At 41.4% G+C, this 27,999-nt stretch overlaps 2 protein-coding genes across 2 annotated transcripts in view; one reads left to right on the top strand and one right to left on the bottom strand.

Annotated features, from left to right (window-relative positions):
- Glyctk (glycerate kinase) overlaps positions 1–27,999 on the top strand; it is a 264,580-nt gene that overhangs the window by 194,248 nt on the left and 42,333 nt on the right. The window lies entirely within an intron of this gene.
- On the bottom strand, positions 203–24,419 carry Wdr82 (WD repeat domain 82). The gene is made up of 9 exons (XM_046431286.1): positions 23,977–24,419; positions 16,369–16,466; positions 12,928–12,994; positions 8,161–8,260; positions 7,575–7,691; positions 7,090–7,245; positions 5,756–5,825; positions 4,941–5,083; positions 203–2,954 (listed from the first exon to the last, which is right to left on the bottom strand). Exons 1-9 carry the CDS (start codon positions 24,135–24,137, stop codon positions 2,925–2,927), a joined length of 942 nt encoding a protein of 313 aa, XP_046287242.1. The 5' UTR covers positions 24,138–24,419; the 3' UTR covers positions 203–2,924.

Below are 27,999 nucleotides of genomic sequence, written 5' to 3'. Positions count from 1 at the left end.
GGTTCTTACTTGCCCATAGGCCTTATCTAGCAGGGGTTACAGCAGTCCATTCACACAGCATTACAGGGAGCCTCATGTAAGCTAAGAGAATGAAGGTAGACAACCCATCCCCTCCCTCTCTCCCTCCCTCTGGGTACCAGGCAGACAATACTTCAGAAACTCAATGGAAGAGGCTGCACCCATAAAATTCTGTTTAAGACTGTTAACATGGAAAAAAAAGTTTATATGTTAAGTACAAAAGGGACATAAAATTGTATATACAGTAGAATAACAACTATGTAAACACACCAAAAACCTATGCACAGAAATGTGTAGAGGAACATTTAACACCAAAAGATTAACAGTGGTACTATTTGGGTGGCCAATTGATTCTTTAAAATTCCCCCAATTATCCTTAATGAGCACTAATTAAGATTGAAATAGGGAATAACTTTTAAAAAATATCCCCACTGGCTGGTGGTTGAGCAGTTCAGTGTTGCTGTCACATACAAAGCAGTGGCTTTGGCCCTAACTCCAGCTCCCAGCAATACATTACTCAGGGCCAGCTCTCAGTCTTTCTTTCCCTTTTATCCCAGCCACACTTCCAGCTTAATCTTGTCTATTCCTCCCCAACTCTGCTCCACAGGGCATAAAGTAGAGGCTGTGAAGTGACATGTTTTCAAAGGACATGATGCCTCAGCTTTGGACATCTGAGAACTCAAATACACATCATATTCCTACTACTGGAGAGTTCCTTCTCTGTTAGTTACATATATAGAAATTATACAGCCTTTCTTGTTAACTCAGTTTCAAGCACCATCTCTGACCGTTCCTAATGTGAACTTTCTACCCTGAAAAGCCAGGGGAGGGCAGTAACAGCTCAAATTATTTGGTTTCTCAGAATCCCTCCATTCTGGGAAGGAAGAGCTACACAGTGGGTGGCATGGTAGCAGTTGCAGATTCCAGTCTACTCTTGGGAAAGGTGTATGCCTATTTGCCCTTTCCCTTTGATTAAAAAGTCAAGAGTAATTGCTTAAACAACAAACAACAAAAAAAGAGAAAGTGCTAGTGATTCACAGCCTACATCTGCTGCTAAACAGAAGCAGTGATGGCTTGATTTACCCTAGCAGCTATGTACCTTTGGGCAAGTCATAACTTTATTGGGCCTCAGTTTCTGGATCTGCATGGAGTGTTGTCTGCAATAAAATGTTTCACTGGATACTTAAGGAAGTAACATGCCACTTGGTCTGCTCTTAAGAAGGCCATGCAGGGGAAAAAAAGGCCATGGGCTGGATACAGAGCATCCCAACTTGGGCCTAGCTAAAACCTCTTCCTCTCAAGAAAAAGCAAGAAAAAGAGCAAGAAAGTAGCCATACTAAGTGGGAGTAACCTGTAATTGGTAAGAAGCCTTAGACAAACAAAGTGCTCTGGTTTCAGCATCCTGTCCCTAAATGCTGCAAGCCAGGCACAGAAGCCATGCAAATGACTATGACATATACAGATGCAGACAGAGCACCACCAGGCAAAAAAGAGACTAATACTGCAGAGAGGACCCCAAAGTGCGGCTTGAGGAACATAGGAAGTCATCCCAAGACCCTCACTTAGCTGCCATGGAAACAGCAAACACAAGAAGCTTTGCTTTTATTTAGTTTCCCAAAGGAAAAAAGGTAACAGGGAAGACTAACACTTGTGGCAAACACTATTAGCAAGGATGCAGTCTTTCTCCTGGGTTGCAGGACTCCACCTTCTTCGGCTGAACTGAGAAGCTACAGGTGATTTTATATATATATATGTATATGTATATATATATACACACACACATACATACATATATATGCCTACATACATATATATGCATATATGAATGCACAAATATATTTAAATGAAGATGCACATACTGTGCTAAAATACAAACCGAAATCAAAGGTCATATATAAAAGGCTAAATATAACATATAACACAGGCCTAGAACCAACTCTTCAGTGGGAGCTGGGTAAAAGGGGGGTGTCACCTGGAGACTATGTACACAATTGTGGTGGACAGGGAAGGAAGGCATCAGTGTAAACAACTCAGACTCATTCCACAATACTGGCCCACAGGAAAAGAGCAATGCATCTCAGGTACAAAAATAGACTCCTACCTTGCTTTTGTACAAACCAAGCTTGGTAGGCACCCAGGACTGTAGGTTTATCTTGTTGATGGGACTGCACCAGGCTGCTGCTAAACCTTCTAGCCTGAGGAACACAATGCTACCCCTTCCCTCCCTTTTAGGTTCTTGAGCCTTTTCCTACCCAACACCAGTGCCTGGGGCCTATCCAGACCACCCACCCTTACAGGACAACTGCACAACTTCCTGACAAGCAAGGTCCTTCTGTATTTGTCCCTATCTTTGACCCCAAGGTATATGAAGACTTATTTCTGTAAATGTTTGGCACCTAACAAATATGATGGCTGTGGAATAATGCCACAATTACACAGGGAGACCCAGTAACAAGACATGCAGGGTGAGGGCAAGGGGCACTGAGCTGCCCAAGCATCTTAAAACCAGAACTGTGGCTTCCCATGCATTTATGGAGATGGGAGAAGGGATGTGCAGAATTGAAGACTTCATTGGCTCCTCAGCAGCAAATACATTCAAAACTGAAGGTGCTTTTGAGAGCCCCACTATAACCTAATCACAAGTCTGGTCACTCTGGAGGAACCTGGTGCATTGATGGCTGGAAAGGCTAAGTCCCAACTGAGTCGGTGGCACCAAGAGTTCTTATGAAGAAGCTCAACAAAGTAATTTTTTCTTTTGAGCAGATGTACAGCACATCCATGGGAAGGCCATGTGAAAGGATGTTGTCCAGCCCAGTCAAATGATCCAATCCCACTTATCTCAGTCCACTCTGAGTTTTTCCTGCTGGCCACCCCCATTATACAGAAATAGCTGAGTAGCATCAGGGTCAGTCATCAATGGTTGGCAACCAGAAGGCCTGGAAAGAGAACACAAGTCATATAAGCCAGCTTTAAAAAGTCAAGCCCCCCCCCCCCCCAAGATTGAACCCAGAGCCTGGGGCAATGCTAGGCAAGCACTCTACTACTGAGCTGTGTATCCATAGCCCTTTTTATTTTGAGACCAGGTCTCATTAAATTGTTTAGGTTAGTGTTAAACTTGCAATCTTCTTGTCTCAACCTCCCAAATAGATGATATTACAGGCATGTGTCAGCATACCAGGCTTGTGAAGTGCTCTTTATACCCCCGATCCCCAATGGTGGAGAGTTATGGCCTGGTGTCCTTCCCTCCCAAATGACCAACCCTGGCAGTCTGAAAACAAACACTCCACCCAGGCACTGTGGCACATACCTGTATCCCAAGGGCTGGGGAGGCCGAGGCAGGAGGATCTTGAGTGCAAAGCCAGCCTCAGCAAAAATGAGGTGCTAAGCAACTCAATGAGACCCTATCTCTAAATAAAATACAAAAGAGGACTGGGGATGGGGCTCAGTAGTCAAGTGCCCCCCAGTTTAATCCCTGGTATCTCCCCGCAAAAAAGAAAAGAAACACTCCTCACTCTATGAAAGTTAAGCTGGTTCTGTTTCCTTCCAATACTCACTGTCCACCTTCAACCACAGTGGTCCAGTATGTGAAGAAAAAGAGGAATGCTATTTGGGGAACCAGGCCTCATTGGTAATCTGCCAGGTGACCTCAAACTGACCCCTCTCCTTCCTGAGCCACAAAAATGAGAGGGATTGAAATTGGATGCTTTTTTCCACATTTCTTCCGAGATTACTTGCTTGGTTTTTTAAAAAAGGAAGGAGACTGGTGTAGTGGCAATACCTGTAATCCGGCTATATCTACTTTTAATTTTTATTTTGAGATAGGGTCTTACTAAGTTGCTGAAGGTCTTGCTAAGTTGCCGAGGCTAGCCTTGAACTTGTGACCCAGCTGAATAGCTGGGATTTCAGGGAAGGAAGGAGAATGAAAAGAAAAGAAAAGAAAAGAAAAAAGAGAGGAGGCAACATACTCTAGGTAATACGCAAATACCCAGGCAGGTTTAAGAGATCCAAAAAGAAAACTAGGAGCTGAGACTCACTGATCCTTTGTTTTCAAAGTCTTGTCTAGGAAGAGACAAAGACCTAGAGTTAATTCTAAGTGGTGAGTTATCATCAACTGTTAAGAATTTTTGAGGAAATCAGTGTAAACCAAGAGAAATGAAAGACTGAAAGAATGCAGTCACAAAAGGTGGGTTCAGCTGGGCATGATGGTATATGCCTACATCCCAGCAACTGAGGAGACTGAAGCATGAGGATCCCAAGTTCAAGGCCAACCTGAAAACTTAAGTGAGACCCCCCCCCCCCCAAAAAAAAGGGCTGGGAATATAGTTCAGTGGTAAAGTACTTCTGGGTTCAATCCCCAGTGCCAACATACAAAAAATGGTTCAGAATACCAAGAACAAACTGGGTACAGTGGTGCACGCCTATAATCCGAATGGCTTGGGAGGCTGAGGCAGGAGGATTGTGAGTTTAAAGCCAGCCTCAGCAAAAGTGAGGCAATGAGCAACTCAGTGAGACCCTGTCTCTAAATAAAATACAAAAAATAGAGCTGGGAATATGGCTCAGTAGTTGGGTACCCCCAAGATCAATCCCCAGTACCAAAAAGAAAAAAAAAAAGACTACCAGCAGCAAAAAAGGTGTCCAGCATAGTCTAGGTAATCTCCAACTCCTACCCCGATACTGAACACTAGTCTAGGTAATTTAAGTCTAAAAGCAGAGGTCATAGCAAAAACTATCTCTTGGGAACTCAAGAGGGGACCCCAGTTCGTGGGAAGAATAAAAAAATACCCCAGCCAGACATTACATGATGGGAGGTGAACAGGGAAGCCAGATGACAAACAGGTACTCGTACCTACAGCATGCTATGCTCACTGCCACCCCAAAGGAGAGGGCCCCTATGTAGAAGACACTTAGCATTGTTCACATACCATGTTGGAACACGCACTGGCAAAAGTCATGAACTTGGGGTTAAACTGCAAACAGGTAATGGGGCCTGTGTGTTTACCATCCAGTACAGCTACTTTTATACCGCTCTCTCCATTCCAAACATGGATCTTGCCATCCTCTGAACCTAAAGAGAATCATCAAGGAAAATTTAATAGCTCAATACAAAAACAACTGAGATAAGAAAGACATGATTGAGAGATATGATTGAGGTCTGGAGAGAAGACAAGCTTCAGGACCCAGCCCTCAGTACAAAGTGGGAGGAAGGAGAAACAGTGAAGGAAGCACACTCAATTGGGAATTAGTCTTTTTTGCGTGAAGGAGGTACTGCCAATCGAACCCAGATCCTTGAGCATGCTAGGCATGCGCATGCATGCTACCCTTGAGCTATATAGTTCCAGCCTTGGGATTTGAACTTGACCTTGTTTATTTATTTCAGGCAAGTCACTTCCCCTCTAGCTTTACTTTTCCCATCCAAAAAAGAGGCTGAATACCATTAGCTTAACAATATCTAGCCACTGAGGCAACTGAACATAGGGTTATTCCAGGAAGTTAATAATACTAATAAAGTAATTTTAGAGCTTAATTGTAATGCTGGTCAAGGGAAGATCAACAGTAATGTTGGTTCCAGCAAAGAACACCCCAAAGTCAGACAGTTTAAAGACACTATATCCTTGATATATGTGCTGTACAGAAACCTGAAAACATCTATTAAACAGGTTATGATTAATTAGTTTAATAGCTTGAACAAATGCACAGTACCACAGAAATAACTCCAAGAGAAATGAAGGACGCTTACCAATCATAATAAACTGAGAGTCTGGAGTAAATGAAGCCTCTAGTGTGACAGCTTTGCTGTTGGCATAACCCTAAAACAAAACAAAACAAAGCAGTTCTCTTGTTGTTGCAGGGTCACTAGTTTAAAAATGCCTAGAACATCAACCCAGTAAACACATCATCTTCCAGGAAACCCTTTCCTTTTTATATTCAATACCACCAAGGTTCCAAATACAGTTGCCACCCTTAAAATATTCACTCCCTAACCGAATCCTATATGGGGGGGTAGGGGCAAGAAAACTTTTATTGAACCTAGGGGTGCTCTACTACTGAGCTACCTCCCCAGCCCCTTTTATTTTTTCAATTTTGAGACAAGGTCTTGCCAAGTTGCCGAAGCTGGCCTTTAACCTGCAATACTCTTTTACCTCCTAAGTAGCTGGCATTACAGGTATGCACCACACTGAGCAATTAAGAATTATTTTATATCTAAACACCTCACTTTGGTCACTTGGTGAGAAGCAAATATCTCTGAATCCAAAGGAAGTAAGTTCACAGACAGGAAGATGGTGCAAGCTCATGCCTTAATCAGTGAAAAGATAACTGCTATTATCCATCACTAACACAATTTTCAGCCCAGGAGGGAGAAGCATGCAAGCAGTCATGCTCAAAGGATATCAATTAAGCCAGGCACAATGGTGCAGACCTCTAATCCCAGCTGCCTTAGGAGGCTAAGGCAGGAGGATTGCAAGTTCCAGGCCAGTCTAGAATCATCAAGATAAATAGGAATGGAAATGGAAGGAGACCCTCAGGGTTATACAAAAGTACATACAAGAGGAAGTGAGGGGAAAGGGAAAAATAATACAAGGGGGACAAATGAATGTCAGTAGAGGGGGCAGAGAGAGAAGAGGGGAGGGGAGGGGAGAGGGGATAGTAGAGGATAGGAAAGGCAGCAGAACACAACAGACACTAGTATGGCAATATGTAAATCAATGGATGTGTAACTGATGTGATTCTGCAATCTGTATATGGGGTAAAAATGGGAGTTCATAACCCACTTGAATCAAAGTGTGAAATATGATATATCAAGAACTATGTAATGTTTTGAACAGCCAACAATAAAAAATTAAAAAAAAAAAAAAAAGATAAATAGGAGTTGAAGGGCTGGGGATGTGGCTCAAAGTGGTAGTGCACCTGCCTGGCATGCACGAGGCACTGGGTCGATCCTCAACACCACATAATAATAAAATAAAGATATTGTGTCCACCTAAAACTAAAAGGGCTGGGGATATAGCTCAGTGGTAAAGCGCTTCTGGGGTCAATTCCCAGTAACGGGGTAAAAAAAAAATGTCAGCTCACCCCAAATGTGTGCATCACCACTCCCTTGAATGCATCAATGAGACGTATGAAGCTGCCGTTGGTGGAGATGAGTATAAGCTTGCCATCATTGCTGAACTTGAGTCCTGTCCACTCACAAGTCCGATCATACTGCATCTTAAATGTTGCAAATGGTCCCTGCAAAAGGTAAAAGCAGCCCCAGGCCAAAGAACATTTACAATTCCTTCTGTCAGAGCTAACTCCAGTTCTATATCAGTTTAGATTTCTTTTTTCCTCCACCCACCCCCACCCCCCCTCAGCCCCCAGGGCTGAGGACAGAACTGAGGGCCTTGTGGATGCTAGGCAAGCGCTCTGCTACTGAGATTCCTTTTTGAGTGGGAAAGCACAAGATAAACTATGGCTCTCTAATATCTACCACATACTCCCTCTACCATAAAAAGGGGGCTTAATATATCCATCTTTTCTCTAAAACTTCCATACCATCAAGATAATTCAAAGATTCAAACCTTATCAAAAGAACGAAGGTCATAAAGTTTGACCATTTCAGAGTTGACACCTGCAGCAAAAATTAACCCTTCTGGATCAAAAGAACAAACTGGCTTGCCCTGAAGATGCATGAGGCCCTAAGGAAAGAAGAAAGAAGACAAAAAGTTAATAAGAATCTCACCACCATATAATTGACCTTTCCTAATGAAAACTAAGCCTACCTACAGTACAGAAAAAGCAAACAAAATCAAACTAAATTGAAGCTTTTAAAAAAGAAGTCACCATATAAATAGATTTCTAATCAATCCTAACTGCACAATATTATAGACAAAAAGTTCAAATAAAAACAAATCCCCTGAGGCCAAAACCTGTGGCTCAAAAGCTCTAAGAAAAGAATTTTTTAAAACAATAAGCCACAGAATATAAAGCCAACTACACTAGATTAAGGTTATCTGCTTACCAAGCAGCAATCTACCAGGAAAACAAGTTTCCTCTGAAGTTTAGGAAGACTCTGGGATCCCAGAATGGAACCAGTGCTTGCTTTCCTTCTGATTATAATGCCTACCACAAGAAATGCTAAAAAATGTAACTGTGAGGTATCATTACCTGGCAGTTAGGAGACCGGAGATCCCAGAGTCGAATAGTCTTATCAAGAGACCCAGAAATGAAAGTGTCATCCACAGGTGACATGGACAAGGCCACCACCCTGTAATGCATCAAGATAAATAGGAGTTGAAGCAAAATATGAGCAAAAATTGGATGTGAACTCTAGCCACTCTGCCTAGCTATATATACCTGTTTCCCAAAACTGCTATTCTAGGAAATATATGCAAGCATATCTGAAATATTCAAAGCCAACTGGTATGATGGAAAAAAGCAACTTAAAGCCTTACTATAAAAATATATAATTCTAAAACCACAATGAAATACTACTTTACACCCACAAGCATAGCTATAATAATTAACAGATGTTAATGAGGATGGTAGAGCAATTGGAATACTTATACACTGCTGATAGAAATGTGAAAAGAGAGGAAATAATCCAAATGTCCATTAACTAATGAATGGATAAACAAAATGTGGTTCATCCATAAAATGCAATGGAATATCATTTGGTAATAAAAAGTGATAAAGTACTGACTCATATTGACAACCTGGATAAACCTTAGAAACATCACCTTAAGTGAAAGAAACTAAGGCCACAAGTTATCTTTTTCCATTTATACAAAATGTCTAGAATATGCAAATCTACAGAAAAAGAAAGTAGATTAGTGATTGTGAGGGACACTGGGGAAGTGAATGTGAATGGGTATGGGATTTCTCTTTGGGGTGATGAAAATGTTTTGGAATTATATAGCAAGGATTGTGGCCCAACTCTTGTGAATATAAACCCCACTCTCCCCCGCCAAAAATCACCAAACTGGACACTTTAAAATGGATAATTTAGGTTGGCATGGTGGCACACATCTATAACCCTAGCAACTCGGGAGACTGAGGAAGGAGGATCACAAATTTAAGACCGGCCTGAGCAACTTAGCAAGGTCCTAAGCAACTGAGCAAGACTCTTATCTCAAAATACAAAATAAAACAGACTGGGGATATAGCTCAGTGATAAAGTACCCCTGGGTTCAATCCCTAGTACCAAAAAGTAAATGAATAACTCATGGCTTGATAACTATATATCAATTTTTTAAAGAAGCATGGTTTCTTAATAGGATGGTAGTAGCTAGGTGTGGTGGTACACATCTATAATCCTAGCTTGGGCAACTTGGAAAGTCTCAAAATACAATTAAAAGAAAAACAAAACAAAACAACAGGATAGTACAAGAGTTCACTAATGTTTCCAAACTAGAGTGGCGTCAGCATCACTGGAAGAGGTGTTTAAAATGTAGATTGCAGGGCTAGGGTTGTGGTTCAGTGGTAGAGTGCACGCCTAGCATACCTAGCTTGAACATTCCTAATCTGAAAATTCAGGGGCTAGGGATGGTCGGGCACTTGCCCAGCATGTATCTTTTTAAGCACTGACATGACACTGAAAGTGGAAAATTCCACACTTGATCATATATATGGGGCTGTAGTCAAAACGGGATGAACCAGAAATACTGAATGAAATTAACTTCAGGCTATGAGTAAAGTATATATGAAACATAAATAAATTTCATGTTTACAATAAGTCCCGCTCCTAAGATATCTCATTATACATATGCAAATATTCTAAAATCTGAAAACTTCCAGAGATAAGGAGTACTCCACCTGTACCATCCTGAGTTAATCACCAAAAAACTCTTCTTCCAATCATAACTCAACATTTGCACTAGCTCCTTAACAAAAGATACTATTAAAAGCCAAAATCTCCTGAGAAAGTTGAGGTAGTTAGAAACCTAAGTGTCCAAGTCCATATGACTCTAACAGACTAGAGCAAGTGTTTTTAAACACTGAAAAGTATGAGGTGTTGGAGATGAAAATGTAGATATTCTTCTATCATGTTTGATAGTGAAAAGTGGGTGAAAGGATCAATAAATAGACTTAAGATGAGGAATTCCAAGTAAATTTGTAGATGCAATAAGGAAAAGGTCAATTATAGAGACAGAAGCCAAGTGGAAAGTGGGAGGTTAATTTCATCAAGGAAGGAAGGCTACTTCTTTTTCAAGGAAAGAGATCCAAAGAGAAGAATTTCAGGAAAAGGGATATAAGTTCAAAAGTACTCATTTGGATAACCTTGATTCTCTCAACAGAGGGACACAGTCATCTACTAAGAAACAGGGTCGAGGTATGGAGAGCCAGGCACAGTAGTGCAAGCCTGTAATCTTAGTGATTTGAGAGTCTGAGGCAGAAAGATCAAAAGTTTGAGGCCAAAATCAGCAGCAATTTAATGAGGTCCTAAGCAACTTAGTGAGATCTTGTCTCAAAACCAAAAATTAAAAGGACTGGTGATGTAGATCAATGGTAAAGTATTTCTGGGTAAAGAAGATACAATAAGGAAGAATGGAAAAAATCTCAGCAGGCACATTAACCCTTAATTATAAGCAGTAAATCTGTGAACGCTGATTTGAATACGACAAGCAAAATCATCTACTTGTCATGAGTTATCCTCTATCTGATAGTACACAATAACTAACAGCTACAATTTCCAGTCTTCTGCAACACAAGAACGCTAATCACTCAAAAGTACAACTGTTTTTTTTTTTTAAGAGAGAGAGAGAGAGGGAGGGAGGAGAGGAGAGGAGAGAGAGAAGAGAAGAGAAAAGAGAGAGGAGAGAGAATTTCAATATTTATTTTTCAGTTTTAGGCGTACACAACATCTTTGTTTCTATGTGGTGCTGAGGATCGAACGAACCCAGGCCGCACACATGCCAGGAGAGCGCGGCTACTGCTTGAGCCACATCCCCAGCCCCACAACTGTTTTTTTTAGTTGTAGATGGACACAATACCTTTATTTTATTTATTTTTACGTGGTGCTGAGGATCGAACCCAGGGTCTTGGATGTGCTACACGAGCACTCTACCCCTGAGCCTCAGAAGTACAACTATTAAAAGGTAGCTCTCAGTCCATTTTCTGTCAGGACTCCATAACACTCTAAGCCATCCTGGGTTACTGTACATTTTTATAAATGAGAATAGGAGAAAATAACCCCAAGAGACTGAAATATTATCCAAGAAGATAAATATTTGTTACAACATTCAGCCAAATTGGAAAAACTGGAGGAAAAAAATTAGGGGAAGTAGGGTGAGGGTAAAAAGAAACAGCCTGCATACATTACATAATATAGAACAAGAAGTTAAACTTCTTGACTTTAACAAAAAAGCCAGGCAGTGTGGTGGTACATGCCTATAATTCCAGCAACTCGGGAAGCTGAGGTAGGAAGATCATGAATTCAAAGCTAGCTTTAGTAAGGTGCTAAGCAACTCAGTGAGATTCAGTCTCTAAATAAAATACAAAACAAGGCTGGGAATGTGGCTCAGTGGTTGAGTGCCCCTGAGTTCAATCCCAGTAGCAAAAAAAGAACTAGAGATGTAGTTTGGTGGTTAAATTACCCTGAGTTCAATCCCTGATTTCTACCCCCCTAAAAAAAACAAAAATTTGTTTGTTTCCATTTTGCATCTTCATTAAGATCTTTGAATGTAGGAGCTGAGGATGTAGCTAGCTCAGTGGTAGAGCATTTGCCTAGCATGAGTGAAGTTTGATTACCACAAACCCTCCTCCCCACCCCCCAACACACAAAGCTTCACATGTAACATTTTTTTGTAGGGACCTGCTGAAATGGGGGCCACCTGTACTGGAAAGCCTCACAATGGTTCTTTCATTAAGGGATACCTGAGATTGGTATTCTTAAATGCCAACTGTAATTTTTACTACATAGGTTTATTACTAAGTGTCTTTAATCCAAGGGATTAAAGGGATTGAACTCAGCATCTCCTGCATGCTAAACACATACTCTGCCAATGAGATACACCTCTAGCCCCTGCTATCTATCCATCTATCCATCCATCTACATACATACACATACACACACACACACACACACGTTTATTTATTTTTTTTTTTTGGGGGGGGGAGGCCTGTACTGGGAATTGAATCAGGGGCACAAATTTACCACTGAGTTGGATCTCCAGCCCTTTTTATTTTGGGATAGGATCTTGCTAATTCACCCAGACTTGCTTTGAACTTGTAATCCTCCTGCTTTAGCCTCCTAAATCAATGGGATTACTGGTATGCACCACTGTGCTTGGTCCCTTACATACACATGTGTGTGTATACACACATACATACATACACACTTTTTTTTTTTTACTTTATTCTATTTATTTAAATTTACGTGGTGCTGAGGATCGAACTCAGTGCCTCCCACATGCTAGGCAAGCACTCTACCACTGAGCCACAACCCCAGTCCTCCTTACTTATATTTTAACTGAGATTTTCTTTATCTTTGTAGCCCTACCCCTGCTTTCACAACCTTGGAAAATTGAGAATTAACTATTTAAGAAAGGCTAACAAAAAGCCACAACTTAGAGAGATCTTGTCTTAAAATTAAAAGAGTTGGGGATGTGGCTCCATGCTTTAGCACCACTGGGTTCAATTTCCAGCATATGGGGGGGAGGCGGGGAGGCTAATGAAACAAAGATAGTCAGGTTTACTTGGTGGTAGAATACCCAACTTCAATCCCAACCTACTCCAATAGCTGGCTACTTGTTCCTGATGGTTATCAGACTCATTCCCAACATCACCATGACTATATCTTCCTAAAGATTTATAAAAAGAATACCAAAGAGCAGTGAGGAAATAGCTTTGGTTCACTAATAAAATCCATTCTTCTGTTATCTGGGTTAGCTCAGGGATAAATAACTATCCAATTCTGCAATACCTGGGTCTTACCTTTTGCTATGTCCAGGAAAGTATCTGATGTATTTGTTGTCATGTAAGGATAGGTAACGGATAGTATCTGCAAGAAGACAAATAAGGGATGGTGATACTGTATTATTTAAAAGCAATTTACTTTGCAGTTTCATCTTGAAGAAAAGACAGGATCAAAAACCCACTGTATTCCATTACCCAAGTAAAGTGAATAATTCTTCTTAGCAGCTTAAGAGTAGGTATATAGATTTCTCACAACTCAAAAGCAGTTCTAAGTTAACAGCATACTGACAGAGCCGTTTGGGGGCTCTGGGTATAACTCAGTGGTAGAGTGCTTGCCTAACATGTACGAGGCCTTGGGTTCAATCCCAATCAATACCAAAAATAAAAGTAAAATAAATCACTGTTCAACTATCAATATTTGGCTTCTTCAAAATTACAATGCAACTTGCCCTGCAAATATACCCTGGCAAAAAAATATCAGTCTTAGTGCCCACAGAATGGAAAAACCTTATAGAAACACATTTGGCTGCTGAGGAAACAGGCTCAAAGCTATGAGCAGCCAAATAAGCTACAGATCAGGATGGATCCTGGCAGCAATTTTTTCCAGGGTTCTTCAAGACTGTCCCATCCCAACATTCCATAGGATACACAATGTACACTGCAACTAACAACACAGAAACTAATGTCTAGATTTGGGTTGAGGACATTAAAAAAATATATATATATCAAACTCAAGAAATATATCAAGTAACAGAAATGAGATTTTACAGTTTTAAAGAAAGGAATAATCAGCAAGATTTGTGCTTAGGAAAAAGAAGACACACACCCTTAAAATCCAGATCAGGGGCTGGGAATGTGGCTCAGTGGTAAAGTGCTTGCTGGCATGAGGACCTGGGTTTGATTCCCAGCACCCCAAAAAGAAAAAAAGAACCTCCCCCCGCCCCCCCCCCCACACAAAAAAACTAATCAGCTGGGCATAGTGGTGCTTGCCTGTGATCCTAGCAACTTGGGAAGCTGAGACAGGGGACTGCAAGTTTGAGGCCAGCCTCGGTAAATCAGCAAAGCTCTCAGCAACTTACTGGGGATGTTGCTTAGTGATAAAGCACCCCTGCGTTAAATGTCCAATACCAAAAATAAAAATGGAAAGAAAAAAGAAAAAAAACAAATCATTCTATTATAAAAGGTAAATAATAAAAAAGATGGTGGTGGCAGGGGAATTAAGTGCCATAAAGAACAGAATTGGAAAAGTAGGAAAGTACTATGCTTCTAAAAAAGATGAGGAAAAAAGAAGAAATTGCTGAAAAATAGGTAACAGAAAATGATACCAAAATGCAGGGAAACAAAAGCACAGAAAGAACATTCTAAAGTCAAACAGAAATCCAGAATATAGAGGTTGAAAGCAGCAAGTGATTCACCCAGTGGTGGTTCATAAATGTACTTCCTAATAAGAGGGTATTTAACCTGGGAAATTTCAGAAAAGGATACCCTTTTATGTTCTGTAACTACACAGTTTCTTTGAAAACATCTTCAAACTTCTCAAATGACAACTACAAAGTATTCCTGATCTAGTGTTAGAAACTACTCACCTGCCCTAAGAAGAAAAGACTTCCTCCCCATTACCTGGATTCCCAGAGACGAGCAGGGCTTCACCATCCTTTCCGCCCCACTTGGTAGCTGGCGCACTGTTCCTGGCAAGGCAGTGGCCTGTACAGTTATCTCCTTGTACCGGGTGGTATCATAGACCCTCAAACTGTACAAACTACTACCTCAGCCTGGAATCAGGCAAAAAGGAAACGGAGCGCTGGAAGAACTCTTCAGGATGCACTTGAGACAGGAAAGGCAAGATTCCCACAGCAGAGGCCTGGCAGCAAAGCTGCAAGTGCCACACATTTGCCTGATCTTGTACCACATTTGGAGAATCCTCATTTAATCACTCAGAAAAGCAGCCCAACATAAGAAATGTACCAGTCATTCAGATGATCATATACAAATATTTTCCTCAGGATCCTAATGTTTTATATTCTTATCCAAAAGCATCAACTGCACTGCTTATTAAAAAACCACTTCTGAAATAGACACATGAAAAGTAGAAATAATATACTTACTAAAAAATCAACTACAGGTAGAAGATCTTGTTAAAGGAAAAAAGAGCAAACAAACAAAAAATATGAAGACTTCTGCCCATCTGCTCTGAGACAGACACAGCCAAAATAGCAGTCTAAGCAATCCTTGTTGAATGACATTAGAAAAAGGTTACTATAAAAAGTAAAACAATAAACCAATAAGGCAACATTAAAAAAAAAAAGAGTCCTAATATGAAATTAAGTGTTATAGCTCAATTATCAAGACAATCTGTTAACTTGGAAGGAGTCATCCCAGGGGAAATGCAGATTAAAAACAAAGACCGTTTATTACAGAAAGAAATTCACAGGTTTTAATTTCTAAAAGTAATTTATTCTTCAAAGATGATCAGCTTTATTTAAAAGTAAAAAGGGAGGGGCTGAGGATATATCTTAGTTTACTTGGCATACGCAAGGCCCTGGGTTCAATCCCCAGCACCGCAAAAAAAAGAAAGAAAGAAAAAAAAAAGCAGGGGTAGGGGTGAAGGGGTGAATAAAATTCAGATTAAAAAAGTATCCCTAAAATCAAAGATGACTAAGGTTAGTATACTGTCCTTTATGACACAGACCATTAAATGATGGACTACATCAAAAACTCTTCTTTATTTAAACTTCTACTGAGGCAGAAGGATCATCTGAGCCTAAGAGTTTGCTAGAGCCCAGGAATTTGAAGTGTGAACTAAAGTTTTTTTCTCATATTTTTGTGAAAACTCTTCTCAAATCTACATATTGTTTTTGCGGTGCTAGGGATCCAACTCAGAGCCTTTTGTTAAGTTCTACCACTGAGATACACCCCCAGACCTCAAATCTACATATTAAGAATGGGAACTATTTTTCTTCAATAGTTTACTACTTGCTGTGTCAAGTATTCTTTCCTTTTATTTGTTCTAAAAGTATTTTTTCAAGTTTCAAGGAGTATTAACTTAGAAGTAAATGTAATTAGTTGCTTCCTTTTTCTACTCTAATATTAACTGTAGATTTTTCATTCTTTTTTTTTTTTTTTTTGAGAGAGAGAATTTTTAATATTTATTATTTTTTAGTTTTCGGCGGACACAACATCTCTGTACGTGGTGCTGAGGATGGAACCCGGGCCGCACGCATGCCAGGCGAGCGCGCTACTGCTTGAGCCACATCCCCAGCCCAGATTTTTCATTTAGTTCCAAATCTTTCAAAGTGCTAGTACTGCTTCCAGCATTCCTTTAGTTATAATTTAATTACCATTGCTAACATCATAGGAAAATAAACTAAACTATAAACAAAGCAGAAGTAGTCACAAAGATTTCGTGAACTATTTAACAAAGGAAACCATAACCTTAACTTCCTAAAAAGGTTTGCTTACCGTCTATTTTGTTAGAGCTGTAAACGACTGTGTTTGCTGCATGCGTGTATCTGATGAGGTCCACACCATATTTCTTACTGTATAAGGTTCTCTTTGGTCTGATGAGGAAATGGACAGAGAAAAAAAAAAAATCATCAAAATTCTTCAACTCCAAAATATGACATCTCCATATAAAGAGTAGCACTTGAAATGATGTGGTGAGGATGAGGAGTCTCAGTAAGTCAGTAAGTTCTAACACTGGAAAGAAAACAGAATTGCATCCAAAAGGAGGAAATAGCTAGGCACCATGGTGCATTCCTATAATCCCACTGACTCACAAGGCTGAGGCAAGAAGATCACCAGGTTTGAGGCCAGCCTAGACAATTTAGCAAGACCTTATCTCAAAATCAAAAACAAAATGGAGGGGTTAGAGCGCTTGCTAGCATGTATGAGAATTTGAACCACAGCACCACATAAATAAATAATAAAGGTCCATCTACAACTAAAAAATGTATTAAAAAAAAGGACTAATGATATAGCTCAATGGTAGAATACGCCTGGATCCAATCCCCAGTACCACCCTCCACACACCAAAGGAGGAAAAATCAATTAATCAAGGGATGAGGTGGTATACCTGTAGTCCCAACTACTTAGGAGGCTGAGGCTGGGAATTCCTTGAACCCCAGAGAGCTCTGAGTTTGAGATGCTGTTAGGTAGTAGTTAGTAGAAATGAACAGTAAAATGCATAGCAAGATCCCTACAGGTTTATTTTAAGTTTTATTTTAAAATCACAAGTTTATTATAAGGTACTGCCAAGACAGATGAGTAAATAACTATAGTAGATAACCTGTAGAAAAACATTAGTACATAAACCTTGAGGATAAACAAACAATGTTAAAAGAGCCAGCTGGGGGAATACATTAAGAAAGAAGGATTTATGGGTCTAACTCTCTACAGGGCCCATAAAGGTTAAGATAAACTAGAAGTTATGGCCCCAAGTGTCTCCTTTTGTCTCAGAAAGGGGGAAATCTTGAGGACCATGATAAGTTAACCTCTCTGGTTGCTGACCCAGCCACATTAACATAGGCTTGACTTACAGATGAAGCCCTTCTGAATAGGATGGCTACCACAACAGAAAAGACCAATTAGGGTAAAAAACTCCACTGCCTGATGTGAAGGAGTTGAATACCTGATTGGTAAAGAATGCTGCAGAAAGTGGTCCCCAGTTTTCAAGGCAAACACAAAAACAACAATGAAAGTGGAAAGCAGCTTTGTTTCCTTTGTTATCACTCTTTCCCTTGAGAGTGTTCTCTGCTTGTGCCTTCTTTACTTTCACCTTTCTCTCACTTCATTCCACTTTATCTTCATTGATTATAAAATTCTCTTGCATGACTCTTGGTGTCTGACTTTAAATTTTCTTTTGTTGCAACACCAGAATTGAGGTTTGGAGTTTCAGCTTCCTGCTCTGTGACAATGTAAACTGAAGTTCTCTGAAGAAACTGTATCTATATATATGTTGAAGATTCTGCAGAATGCTTAACCTTAGCTGACTAGAACACAGTGATGGGTACAGAGAAAGAATGTTTTTGATAGCCAAAATCATCTCAGGACATTTTAGGCCCTTTAACAACCACTTACCTTAACTTTCATACTGACATAATATCCTGTCTGTCTTTCTCTCTCTCTCTCTCTCACTTTGTACCAGGGATTGAACCCAGGGGTGCTTATCAGTTATAAGTGTTTATGACTTTCTTCTGTTTGGTGACTTCATATAACCTTTTCCACAGTTAAACATGTCATTCAGGGCAATTTAATCTGTTTTCAGGCCATGGTCACTCATATTTGCCTCAGGAAAAAAAATTAAAATTATCTTATTTCCTTTAAGACAAAGTTGTTATTTTACATCAAAGGAGAACCAGCCTGGACAATATGACATTCTGTGCTCTTAAATTTTTTTAAATCAAGCTCAATGGCCACAGAAAGAATTATGAAGCATAAGTAAATGTGAGGGCTCACCAGTTCAATCTTTTTTAAAATTCTTTTGGTACCAAGGATTGAACGCAAGGGTGCTAAACCACTAAACAACATCCCCAGCCCTTTATATGTTTTATTTTGAGACAGTGTCTCACTAGGTTGCTTACAGCCTTGCTAAGTTGCTGAGGCTGGCTTTTAACCTGAGATTCTCCTGCCTCAGTCTCCTAAGCCGCTGGGTATGCATATGTGTGCCACAGTGCCCAGCTCCATTCAATCTTTGGTTTTGGATACTGGTGATCGAACCCAGGGATACTTTACTACTGAGCTACATTCCCAGCTCCCAACTATCCCACCACCTTAAAAAAAAAAAAAAAAAAATTCGAGACATGGTCTTTCCAAATTGCTTAGAGCCTCACCAAGTTGCTGAGGCTAGCTAGCCTTGAACTTGTGATCCTCCTGCCTCAGCTGGGATGACAGGCATGTGCCACTATACCTAGCTCAATTCAATCTCTACTACAAAATTTAAAAGCTTTTGAGAAAAGTATACCTATTTAGAAAGAAAGATATACAAAACAACACACAAGTCATGTCGTAACAACAAAGAGGGACATGAAAATAAGTCAACCCCAAGAGCTTTTTTTAAGCCTTTCACTTAGAAAGCTTTCCTCAAGAAGGTAATGATTTATGAAAACTGAAACCAGATGCAAAACAGTCTGCCTTTCTTAGTATACCCTGCTCTCGCAGAAGATATCCTATTTGCTGAAACTTTTAGGAGGCAAACCTAACTCTAAAGGCAAGCCTAAATCCTTAGCAAAAAATGGTTCTTTTTATTTTAACATAAAATCACACATTTCCAGTCCAGGTTACCAACTCATTTGATGAAGTTCCTAAATGTCTTCTACAGAACCTCAAGATCAAGCTAAAACAGATCTCAGCAAAAAACAAACAACAAAAACCACCCAATTATCTCTGTAAAATTAGATCTGAATGCCAGAACAACTCATATGTATCAAATAAGAAAAGCACACACAGATAATCCCATCTACTCAGTAGGTTGAGGCAGGAAGATCACAAGTTCAAGCTCAGCCTGGGTAACTTAGTGAGACATTATTTCAAAATAAAATAAGAAAAGGGCTGGGGACATAATTTAGTGGTAAAGCACACTACCACTTTCCTAAAATGACTTAAAAATAAATTTCTACATTTTAATACTTAGAAGGATTTCAAAATCCTATACCAATGTTTCAAGAGTTCAAATTTATGAAAATATTCACCCTCTCTACGTAAAATCCTCTTGGAACCTGGATGCTAAACACTTAAATGACTCAGGAAGCCTTAAGAAGCCAATCATTTGGCTGGGCTTGGTGGTGTATGCCTGTAATTCCAGCAGCACAGGAGGTTCACGAGCTCAAACCAGCCTCAGCCATTTAGCAAGGTACTAACAACTAACTCAGTGAGACCCTGTCTCTAAATAAAATACAAAAATAGGGCTGGGGATGTGGCTCAGTGTTTGAGTGCCCCCAAGTTCAATCCCCGGTACCCCCCCCAAAATTAAAACACAGAAAAACAGTCGGGGATGTGCACTGGTGGTTAAGCCTCACCCCTGGGTTCAATCCCTGATACTAAAATAAAAAATAAAAAGGGCTGGGGATGTGACTCAGTGGTTAAGTGCCCCTAGGTTCAATATCTGGTACCAAAAAAAAAAAAAATCATTTGGATCAGTAGCACACACCCTATAATTCCAGCTACTCAGGAGGCTGAGGCAGGAGGATTACAAATTTGAGACCAGACTGGCCACTGTAGCTCAGTAGTAGAGCACCCCTTGGTTCAATTCACTGTACTGCAAAAAAAAGTCAATTATTTGCATTTTCAATTGCTGTTAATGCCAATGAAGCCAAATAAGACTTCTCACAACAAATGCACTGGAATTTCCACATGCTTACCTTTACTGAAATAATTGTCACTCTAAAAAGATCAAAAAAAAAAAAAAAACAAACCAAAAAACTACTTGGTCCACTGTCTAGGATTCTGCTCTCTAAAGACAGCTAACTTTATATGTATCAAACCAAGCCCTATTTCAGCCCATGGCCAAACAGAAAAGACCCTGAAATACCAATGCTAAAAGAATATGGTATAAAGAAGTTGGGGCGGGGGGGGGGGGGAGTGTTAAACTTTGATATGGCCTTCTAAAATTTACCAAAAACATTAACCTGAGATTTGTTCCTAATAAGTCTATAATTTCATTTCCTGGTTTGAAAGATCCTAATATATTATATTCATTTCAAGGGTCTTTACTCAAGGCCATACACAACACTTTCTCAAATATTTGGTTAAGTTTCTTCTTCTCTTTGAGTAATCTGCTTCATCTACCACAAATAATATCCTTTAGGTGTTTTCAAGTTGAAATCTCAATAGATGAACTCCATTACAAAGTTTAAATGGGGGGCTGGGGATGTGGCTCAAGCAGTAGCGCGCTCGCCTGGCATGCGTGTGGCCCGGGTTCGATCCTCAGCACCACATACAAAGATGTTGTGTCCACCAAAAACTAAAATAATAAATATTTAAAAAAATTCTCTCTCTCTCTCTCTTAAAAAAAAAAAAAAAAAACAAAACAAAGTTTAAATGGGCCGGACATGGTAGTATATGCCTGTGGCTCGCAAGGTTGACACAAGAGGATCAAAATTTAGCAAGCCCTCAAGCAACGTGGCAAAACCCTGAATCAAAATTAAAAGGGTGGGAATGGTGGCACATGCCTGTAATCCCAGTGGCTCAGGAGGCTGAGACAGGAGGATCACAAGTTCAATGCCAGCCTCAAGAAAAGCGAGGCACTAAGTCACTCAGTGAGACACACTTTCTAAATAAAAAATACAAAACAGGGCTGGGGATTTGGCTCACTGGTCAAGTGCCCCTGAGTTCAATCCCTAGTATCAAAAATAAAAACAGTAGCAAATGCCTGTAATCCCGGCGGCTAGGGAGGCTGAGGCAGGAGGACCAAGAGTTCAAAGCCAGCCTCAGCAATGGCAAGGCGCTAAGCAACTCAGTGAGACTCTGTCTCTAAATAAAATACAAAATACAGCTGGGGATGTGGTTTAGTGATCAAGTGCCCCGAGTTCCATCCCTAGTACCCCAAAATAAAAAATAAATAAAAATAAAAAATAAAAAGGGCTGGGGATGTAGCTCAGGGATAAAGTGCCCTGGGTTCAAAAGCCAATATTAAAAAAAAAGGGGGGGGGCGGGGCTGGGGATGTGGCTCAAGCGGTAGCGCGCTCACCTGGCATGCACGGGGTGCTGGGTTCGATCCTCAGCACCACATAAAATAAAATAAAGATGTTGTGTCCACCGAAAATAAATAAATAAAAATAAATATTAAAAAAGAAGAAGAAAAAGAAATCTATATTGAAATGTTTAGGGATAAAGGGGTTGATATCTCCAACTTACTCTGTAATGGGAAAAATGCATAAGTTTAAATATTTACCTATGGAATGATAAAGCAAACGGTGCAAAACTTAATAAGTTGTTGGATCATTCTTTCAAGTGTATTTCAAGTATGTTTTTTTTTTCCTCCAAGGGAAGTCTTTGAAACATTATAACTTTCAAAAAGTCTATAATTGTAAAAAGCCAAAATTGGCATTTTACAATATAAGACTTCATAACAGGAAGAAATTCTCCACATTTGGTGACAAATTGAAGAAATGCCAGGACAACCATCATTTCCTTTGAATGTAGACATGTATTTCCACTGTTAGGTTCTGGAGGTAGGTTCTAATCTTGTGCACAAGCATTGAAAATTTCAAGCAAACCAGCTTCAATTTATTTCTAGTTCCAGGACTTCACAATGACAATCTCTGCCCTAGCTTTAAACATTACTTCCTCTTCCAAACCCATTAAAAAGCTGGGCCATGTGCCTGAAATCCCAGCTACTCCAGAGGCTGAAGCAGGAGGATTATAAACTTGAAGCTAGCCTGGGCAACATAGCAAGTAATCCCATCACAAACACCAAACTGATTCAAGTAGCCAGACATGGACAGAATTCATCTACTAAATGAATAACACTGACTCAAATAACTAAGTATCTGTTCAGCTAACAATTCCTTTTCCCCAACAGGTGCAGTGGAGCTCACCTGTAATCTCAGCTACCTATCTGGAGGCTGAGGCAGGAGAATCCTAAATTCTAGGCCAGCCTTAATGACCTAGGGAGATCCATTATCAAATTTTTGAAAAAGGGTTGGGGATGTAGCTTCCTGGTAGAGCACCCCTGGGTTCAATAGCCAGTACTAGAGGAAAAAAAATTCCCTCTCCCCCAGGACGATCACTGTAGGCCACTCTTCCACATGACTGCAAGCAGATCCAAAGCCAGTTACATAATACTTTATCATAGCTCCAGCGGGGAAGAAATTTGGGGAAAACATAGCTCTGTTCAAAACAGCATTACTTTAGATAATCAAATTCACAAATGAAGAGACAAATTCCAAAAGAAAAACATCAGTTGTTTGGGGATGGGGGGGGGGGGGGCAAAAGGGACAGCTTGGAGAAAGTAGAGAAAAAAATCCAAGGATTCAAAACATAAAATTTGTAACTAGGTAACAAAATGAAGTCTGAAAAAACCAGTAGCCACTGAATTAAACCGAACATCCTCAAACCTGCTTGGGAAAGGAGGCTGAGGGGAAATAAAATTTAGTCTAAACTAGTTTCTGCTCCAAAGAAGCAATTCAGCAGGGACTTGGAGCAAGTCCACAGAGATGAGGCCCGACTGAGAAGGCCCATAGAGGAAAAGGTAAAGCGCTCTCTGTTCATAAGATATTGCAAAGACATGCCAAGTGTAGTGACTTGGTGCAACATAAAACTTTGACGACCAGATTCACAATTTTGATAATTCCAAGTGGACCAGAAACTGTTAAAATAATGTGTAAGGGGAAACACGAAATTGTCCTGGGATGCTTTACTTTAAGGAGTTCACATTCGGATCAGAATGGGACAGTCAAATTCGCTTGTGAATGGCAAAAATGGAAAAAAAAAAAAAAGTTTCAGGATGTTAAAAAGTTTATAATAAACGTGGAGACCAGGTCTGAGGGAATAAGAGCAAGGCTTGGAAGAGGAAGAAAACGCCAGGGGCTCAAGGAAGCACAACAAATAAATCCTGACAGCCAAGAAATGCAACCGACGGGGCCTGACGGCAGAAAGGCCACGACAAGCTGCGGGGCAGGGGACCGGCGGAGTGCCAGAGCTGAATTGAGGTCACCGCGGAAAGGGCAGAGAGAGCTGACGCTGTTGGATGAGTAGGAGAGCACTCCCTCCAGTTCTGCATCCAGCCCAGAGCCGACCTGCACCTCCCACGGTCGGAAGAGCGGGAAAAACTACCTGCTGGGCCCGGGATGCACGGACAGGGCCCTTAAAGGTCAAGGTCAAGGCGGGTTTCGGAAAACGACACAGAAGCACTCTGAAGACATAAAAAAAATGTTGTTATTATTACGATTATCGTTATTTTATAAAGAAAGAAAAGGTCTTTGGACGGCTGCTGGGTGCAGGCGTCCCAGGAAGAAGCAAAAGAGACCGGGGGCCGGAGTCTGGACGGAGGGCGGGCCGCGGGACCAGTGCTGGGCCACAGAAGGGAGGGAGGGACTCAAGAACCGGGCCCAGAGCCACCGCCGCACTCACTTGCCCTCCTGGCAGTCATAGAGCACGATGGAGTCGTCGTCACTGCTCGAGATGACCGTCTCGCCATTGGGGCTGAAGTCAAAGCAGTTAATCTTGTCTGAGTTCTCGCGGAACACCTTGGCGACGCGGAAGCTCCGCAGCACGCTGTCGGTCAGCTTCATGGCGGCGGCTGCTGGAGGCGGCAGCGGCGCAGGGCCGGGGCGGGGCTGGATGGCGGGCGAGCGGGCGGGCTGCGGAGGGCCAACCCGGGCGGGGCGGGCGCCGCACTGGCGGCGAGCGGAAGGGCTGCGAGCAGTAAGTCCGCCTCCTTCCCCTCTCGCACTGGCGATACTCTTCTGCCTGGACCGTGGGGCCTAGGCGACCGTTCCTCCACAGAGTCGCCTCAGGGCCAACCGGCGCGGCGCCGGTTCATTGTGTCCGCCATCTTGGGGCGACAGGCAGAAGCCCAGGGCGGGGAATTTTAGCCGCGGCGCACGCCGGGAAAGGGGGCGGGGCGGGAACGGAGGGGAGAGACTGGGAGGCAGGGTGGTGACGTCAGCGCAGCGGCAGCTGAGTGCAGGGACTGGGTAGCCGGAGGCGACAGTTCTCTTTTTGATGGCAGGGCCTGAGGGTCTGGAACGCTTTAGGTCTCCCTCAGTGGGCTGAAAGGCTTCGAGTGTCGGGGGCTTTAAGGTTTTTTGTGTGATTGCCTCCCCCTAGGGAGACTTAGGCCGCAGGTACTGCGGAGGTCTGATGTGCGCCTGAGGCCTATTTTGGGGGTGAGTCATGTGAACCCGTTGCGGAAGTGCTTGATCACTCCCCCACCAGAGGTCCAGTTTATTTTATTGAGGCGTAATTTGTGGTGGACTGCACACATTTTAAGTGGATGATTTTTTTTTTCAGTTGGATGTGCTGTATACTGTTGATCAGTAGAATTTTTCTTTAAGCTTTTTTTTTTCTTTTTTGTTCATTTTAGATGTACACATCAGTGGAGTGTACTTTATACACTATTATACATACATTATATATACATACCATTCTTGAGGTTGAACATGATGTGGAATTACACTGGTCTTGTATTCATCATGTATGAACATAGGAAAGTTATGTCAGATTCATTCTACTGTCTTTCCCATTCCCATGCCCTGCTAAACTTTTTTTAAAGAATTTTTTGAGATATAACAAAATGCATGAAGCAAACCAATTTAAAGGATACTACATGCATTTTTATAAATGTAACAAACACTCTTTTTTTTTTTTTTTTTGGTATTGGGTATTGAACCCAAGGGTGTTTTACCACTGAGCCCTTTTTATTTGTTTATTTATTTTTGAGACAGAATCTCGCAAAGATGTCCAAGCTTGCCTCCAATGTGCCACTATGCTCTGCTTCAGATTCATTTCTAACTTTTTTACAGAGCAGGGGATATAGCTCAGTAGGGGAATACTTTGCTAGCCTTAAGGTCCTGAATTCAACCCCACCCACCCGCTAAAAAACAATTACAATCCCAAATTCGCATCACCAATTACAAAGAAATTATTTTAAAGACTATATTCTGATTCAACAGAACAGTTTAAATTCTCCTTATTTCTCCCTGTTCTTATTTATATATGTGCATAGCTATATTCCTGCAGTTCTTTCTTGCCTTCTGATTTATAGTGTTTTACACATTTTTCCATGTTAGTAAACTGGGTTGTTGTTTGCCAGAGTCAGGCTGCAGCAAAATAAGGGGGGGAGGGGGGGGTGTGACGAAGAACTTGTGTACTTGATACAGCAGGAGTGGGAGCCCTTTATTGCAGGACAGGAGCAGTATTTATACATTCCACACAGCTTATCTAATTAGCATAAACTAGATACATCAGTCAACCAATAAGGAATCTCCACACTTAATGGCTCGCTTTTGTTACTTCTCAAACCACTCCCTCTGGCATTTTGCCAGGCACCATCCAGACTTGTTTACCAACTCTAACATTCCCCTGGCTAAATGCCAGGTGTTATTTTGACTTGTTTACAGACTCTAACATTTCCCCCTTTTGTTTAATTTAAATAAGGAGCATAGTGGTTTTTACAGAAACACCATAAATAACCTGCTACAAACAGAAAGGGAGGATACAAAATGCCACAATACCAAGCCAATTGATGGCTCCATGCAAGAAGCCCTTGGAAAAATTATACCAGCAATGACACCGTTAGCAAAGATACCGAGTTACAATTTGTTGTAGATTACAGTTTGTTGTCTCAGTCCAGGTAAAGCAGTGTCTCAATAGATTAACTCACAGTCTAGGTAAATCACAGTCCAGGTAAGTTCTGCAGGCAGCTAGCTTAAATCACAGTCCAGGTAAATTCTGCAGGCAGCTAGCTTAAATCACAGTCCAGGTAAGTTCTGCAGGCAGCTAGCTTGATCCGAAGTTTCGTCTGTTTCTCAGCCGAAGTCTCATCCGGTTTTCAGCAACACTGGAAATTCTTCCACCTTGGTCTTTACCGGCGCTGGGACGAAGGCAGGAACTCCGGATGGCTAAAGAAAATCCTGTAGCATTCTACTAAGAAAACAACCTTCTGAACAATTTAGTACATTATCTCAAGGTTTTTTACATTTGAAATAAGCCTTAATAGTGCTCATTACTCATTAGCTTCCAGGTGTGGGAGAAACATTGTAGTTTAGTTATTGGCATTGAAAATGACCAAACATCAGGGACACCAGTAGCTCTTCTGCTGGCTGTAGCGCCTGGGCAGCCCCAGATGGCCCTGGGGAGTGTCCCGGACTCAAACTGCTACTGGGCACAGGGAGCAAGAGCCTGCGAGACTGTGCCTCCAGGTCAGGTCTAGATTTGGGCTCGCGGCAGTGGAAGAGCCAGCTCCCCGGCCAGGAGGCGGGGAAGGGCCAGTCCCCAGTCGCTGCCGCCTCTTGGAAAATCCTTGCTGCGCTGTGACCGGCTTGCACACTCGGCAGCCGCCTCTCCGCTTCACGCACCCTCCGGTAACGAAAAGTATTTAGTAATAGCCTTTTGCTGCAACTTTTTTCCTGATAATCCTTCTTCTTCTGAACTTTCTTTTTCTTTCTGACTAGAGTTCCCAGGCTCTTATCAACACATACCCTTAACTATTCTTGGTTCCACTGGGGTGCCTCCTTCCCTTATCAATTTACTTAACACCCCTTCCATATTTTCATCACAAAGACAATACAACATTTCAAGACAAAACAATACACAAACATACTGTATCAGTCTTCTCCATTTTCTCAAAATGGCCATTTTTCCTCTCGCCCTATCTGCCTAGGGACAAGCAGATTGCTCCCGTCCTATCTATGGACGGGCAGCTTTTTTTCGTCACTTACCCCCGAGTGTCCCAGGGCTCCCCGTAACGGGCCACCATCTGCCACAGTCCGGCTGCAGCAAACTAGCCTGGGGATGACGAATAACTTGTGTACTTGATACAGCAGGAGTGGGAGCCCTTTATTGCAGGACAGGAGCAGTATTTATACATTCCACACAGCTTATCTAATTAACATAAACTAGATACATCAGTCAACCAATCAGGAATCTCCATACTTAATGGCTCGCTTTTGTTACTTCTCAAACCACTCCCTCTGGCATTTTGCCAGGCACCATCCAGACTTGTTTACCAACTCTAACATTCCCCTGGCTAAATGCCAGGTGTTATTTTGACTTGTTTACAGACTCTAACAGTTGTTGGTATTCTTTTTTGGGGGGAAGGGAAGTACTGGGGATTTAGTACAGGATAATTTGCCACTGAGCTACACCCCAGCCCTTTTTATTTTTTATTTTGAGATAGTTGTTGAGGCTGACCTGGAACTTGGGATCCTCGTGCCTCAGCCTCCAGAGCTGCTGGAATTGTAGGCATGGGTCACTCCCCACAACTGTTATCCTTTTTTTTTGGGGGGGGGGGGTTAGGTACCAGAGATTTAACCCGGGTGCTTAAACACTGGGCCAAATCCCCAGCGTTTTTTTTTTTTACTTTTTTATTTTGAGACAGGGTATCACTAAGTTGCTTAGGGCCTTGCTAAGTTGCTAAGGCTGGCTTTGAAC

This window comes from Marmota monax, unplaced genomic scaffold, assembly GCF_021218885.2.
Source record: "Marmota monax isolate L192 unplaced genomic scaffold, Marmota_monax_Labrador192_F-V1.1 WCK01_AAM20220418_F8-fsc00022, whole genome shotgun sequence".
Classification (NCBI taxonomy): domain Eukaryota; kingdom Metazoa; phylum Chordata; class Mammalia; order Rodentia; family Sciuridae; genus Marmota; species Marmota monax.
Note: the sequence above shows the minus strand (reverse complement) of the source record. Positions and strands in the feature narration are given on the sequence as shown.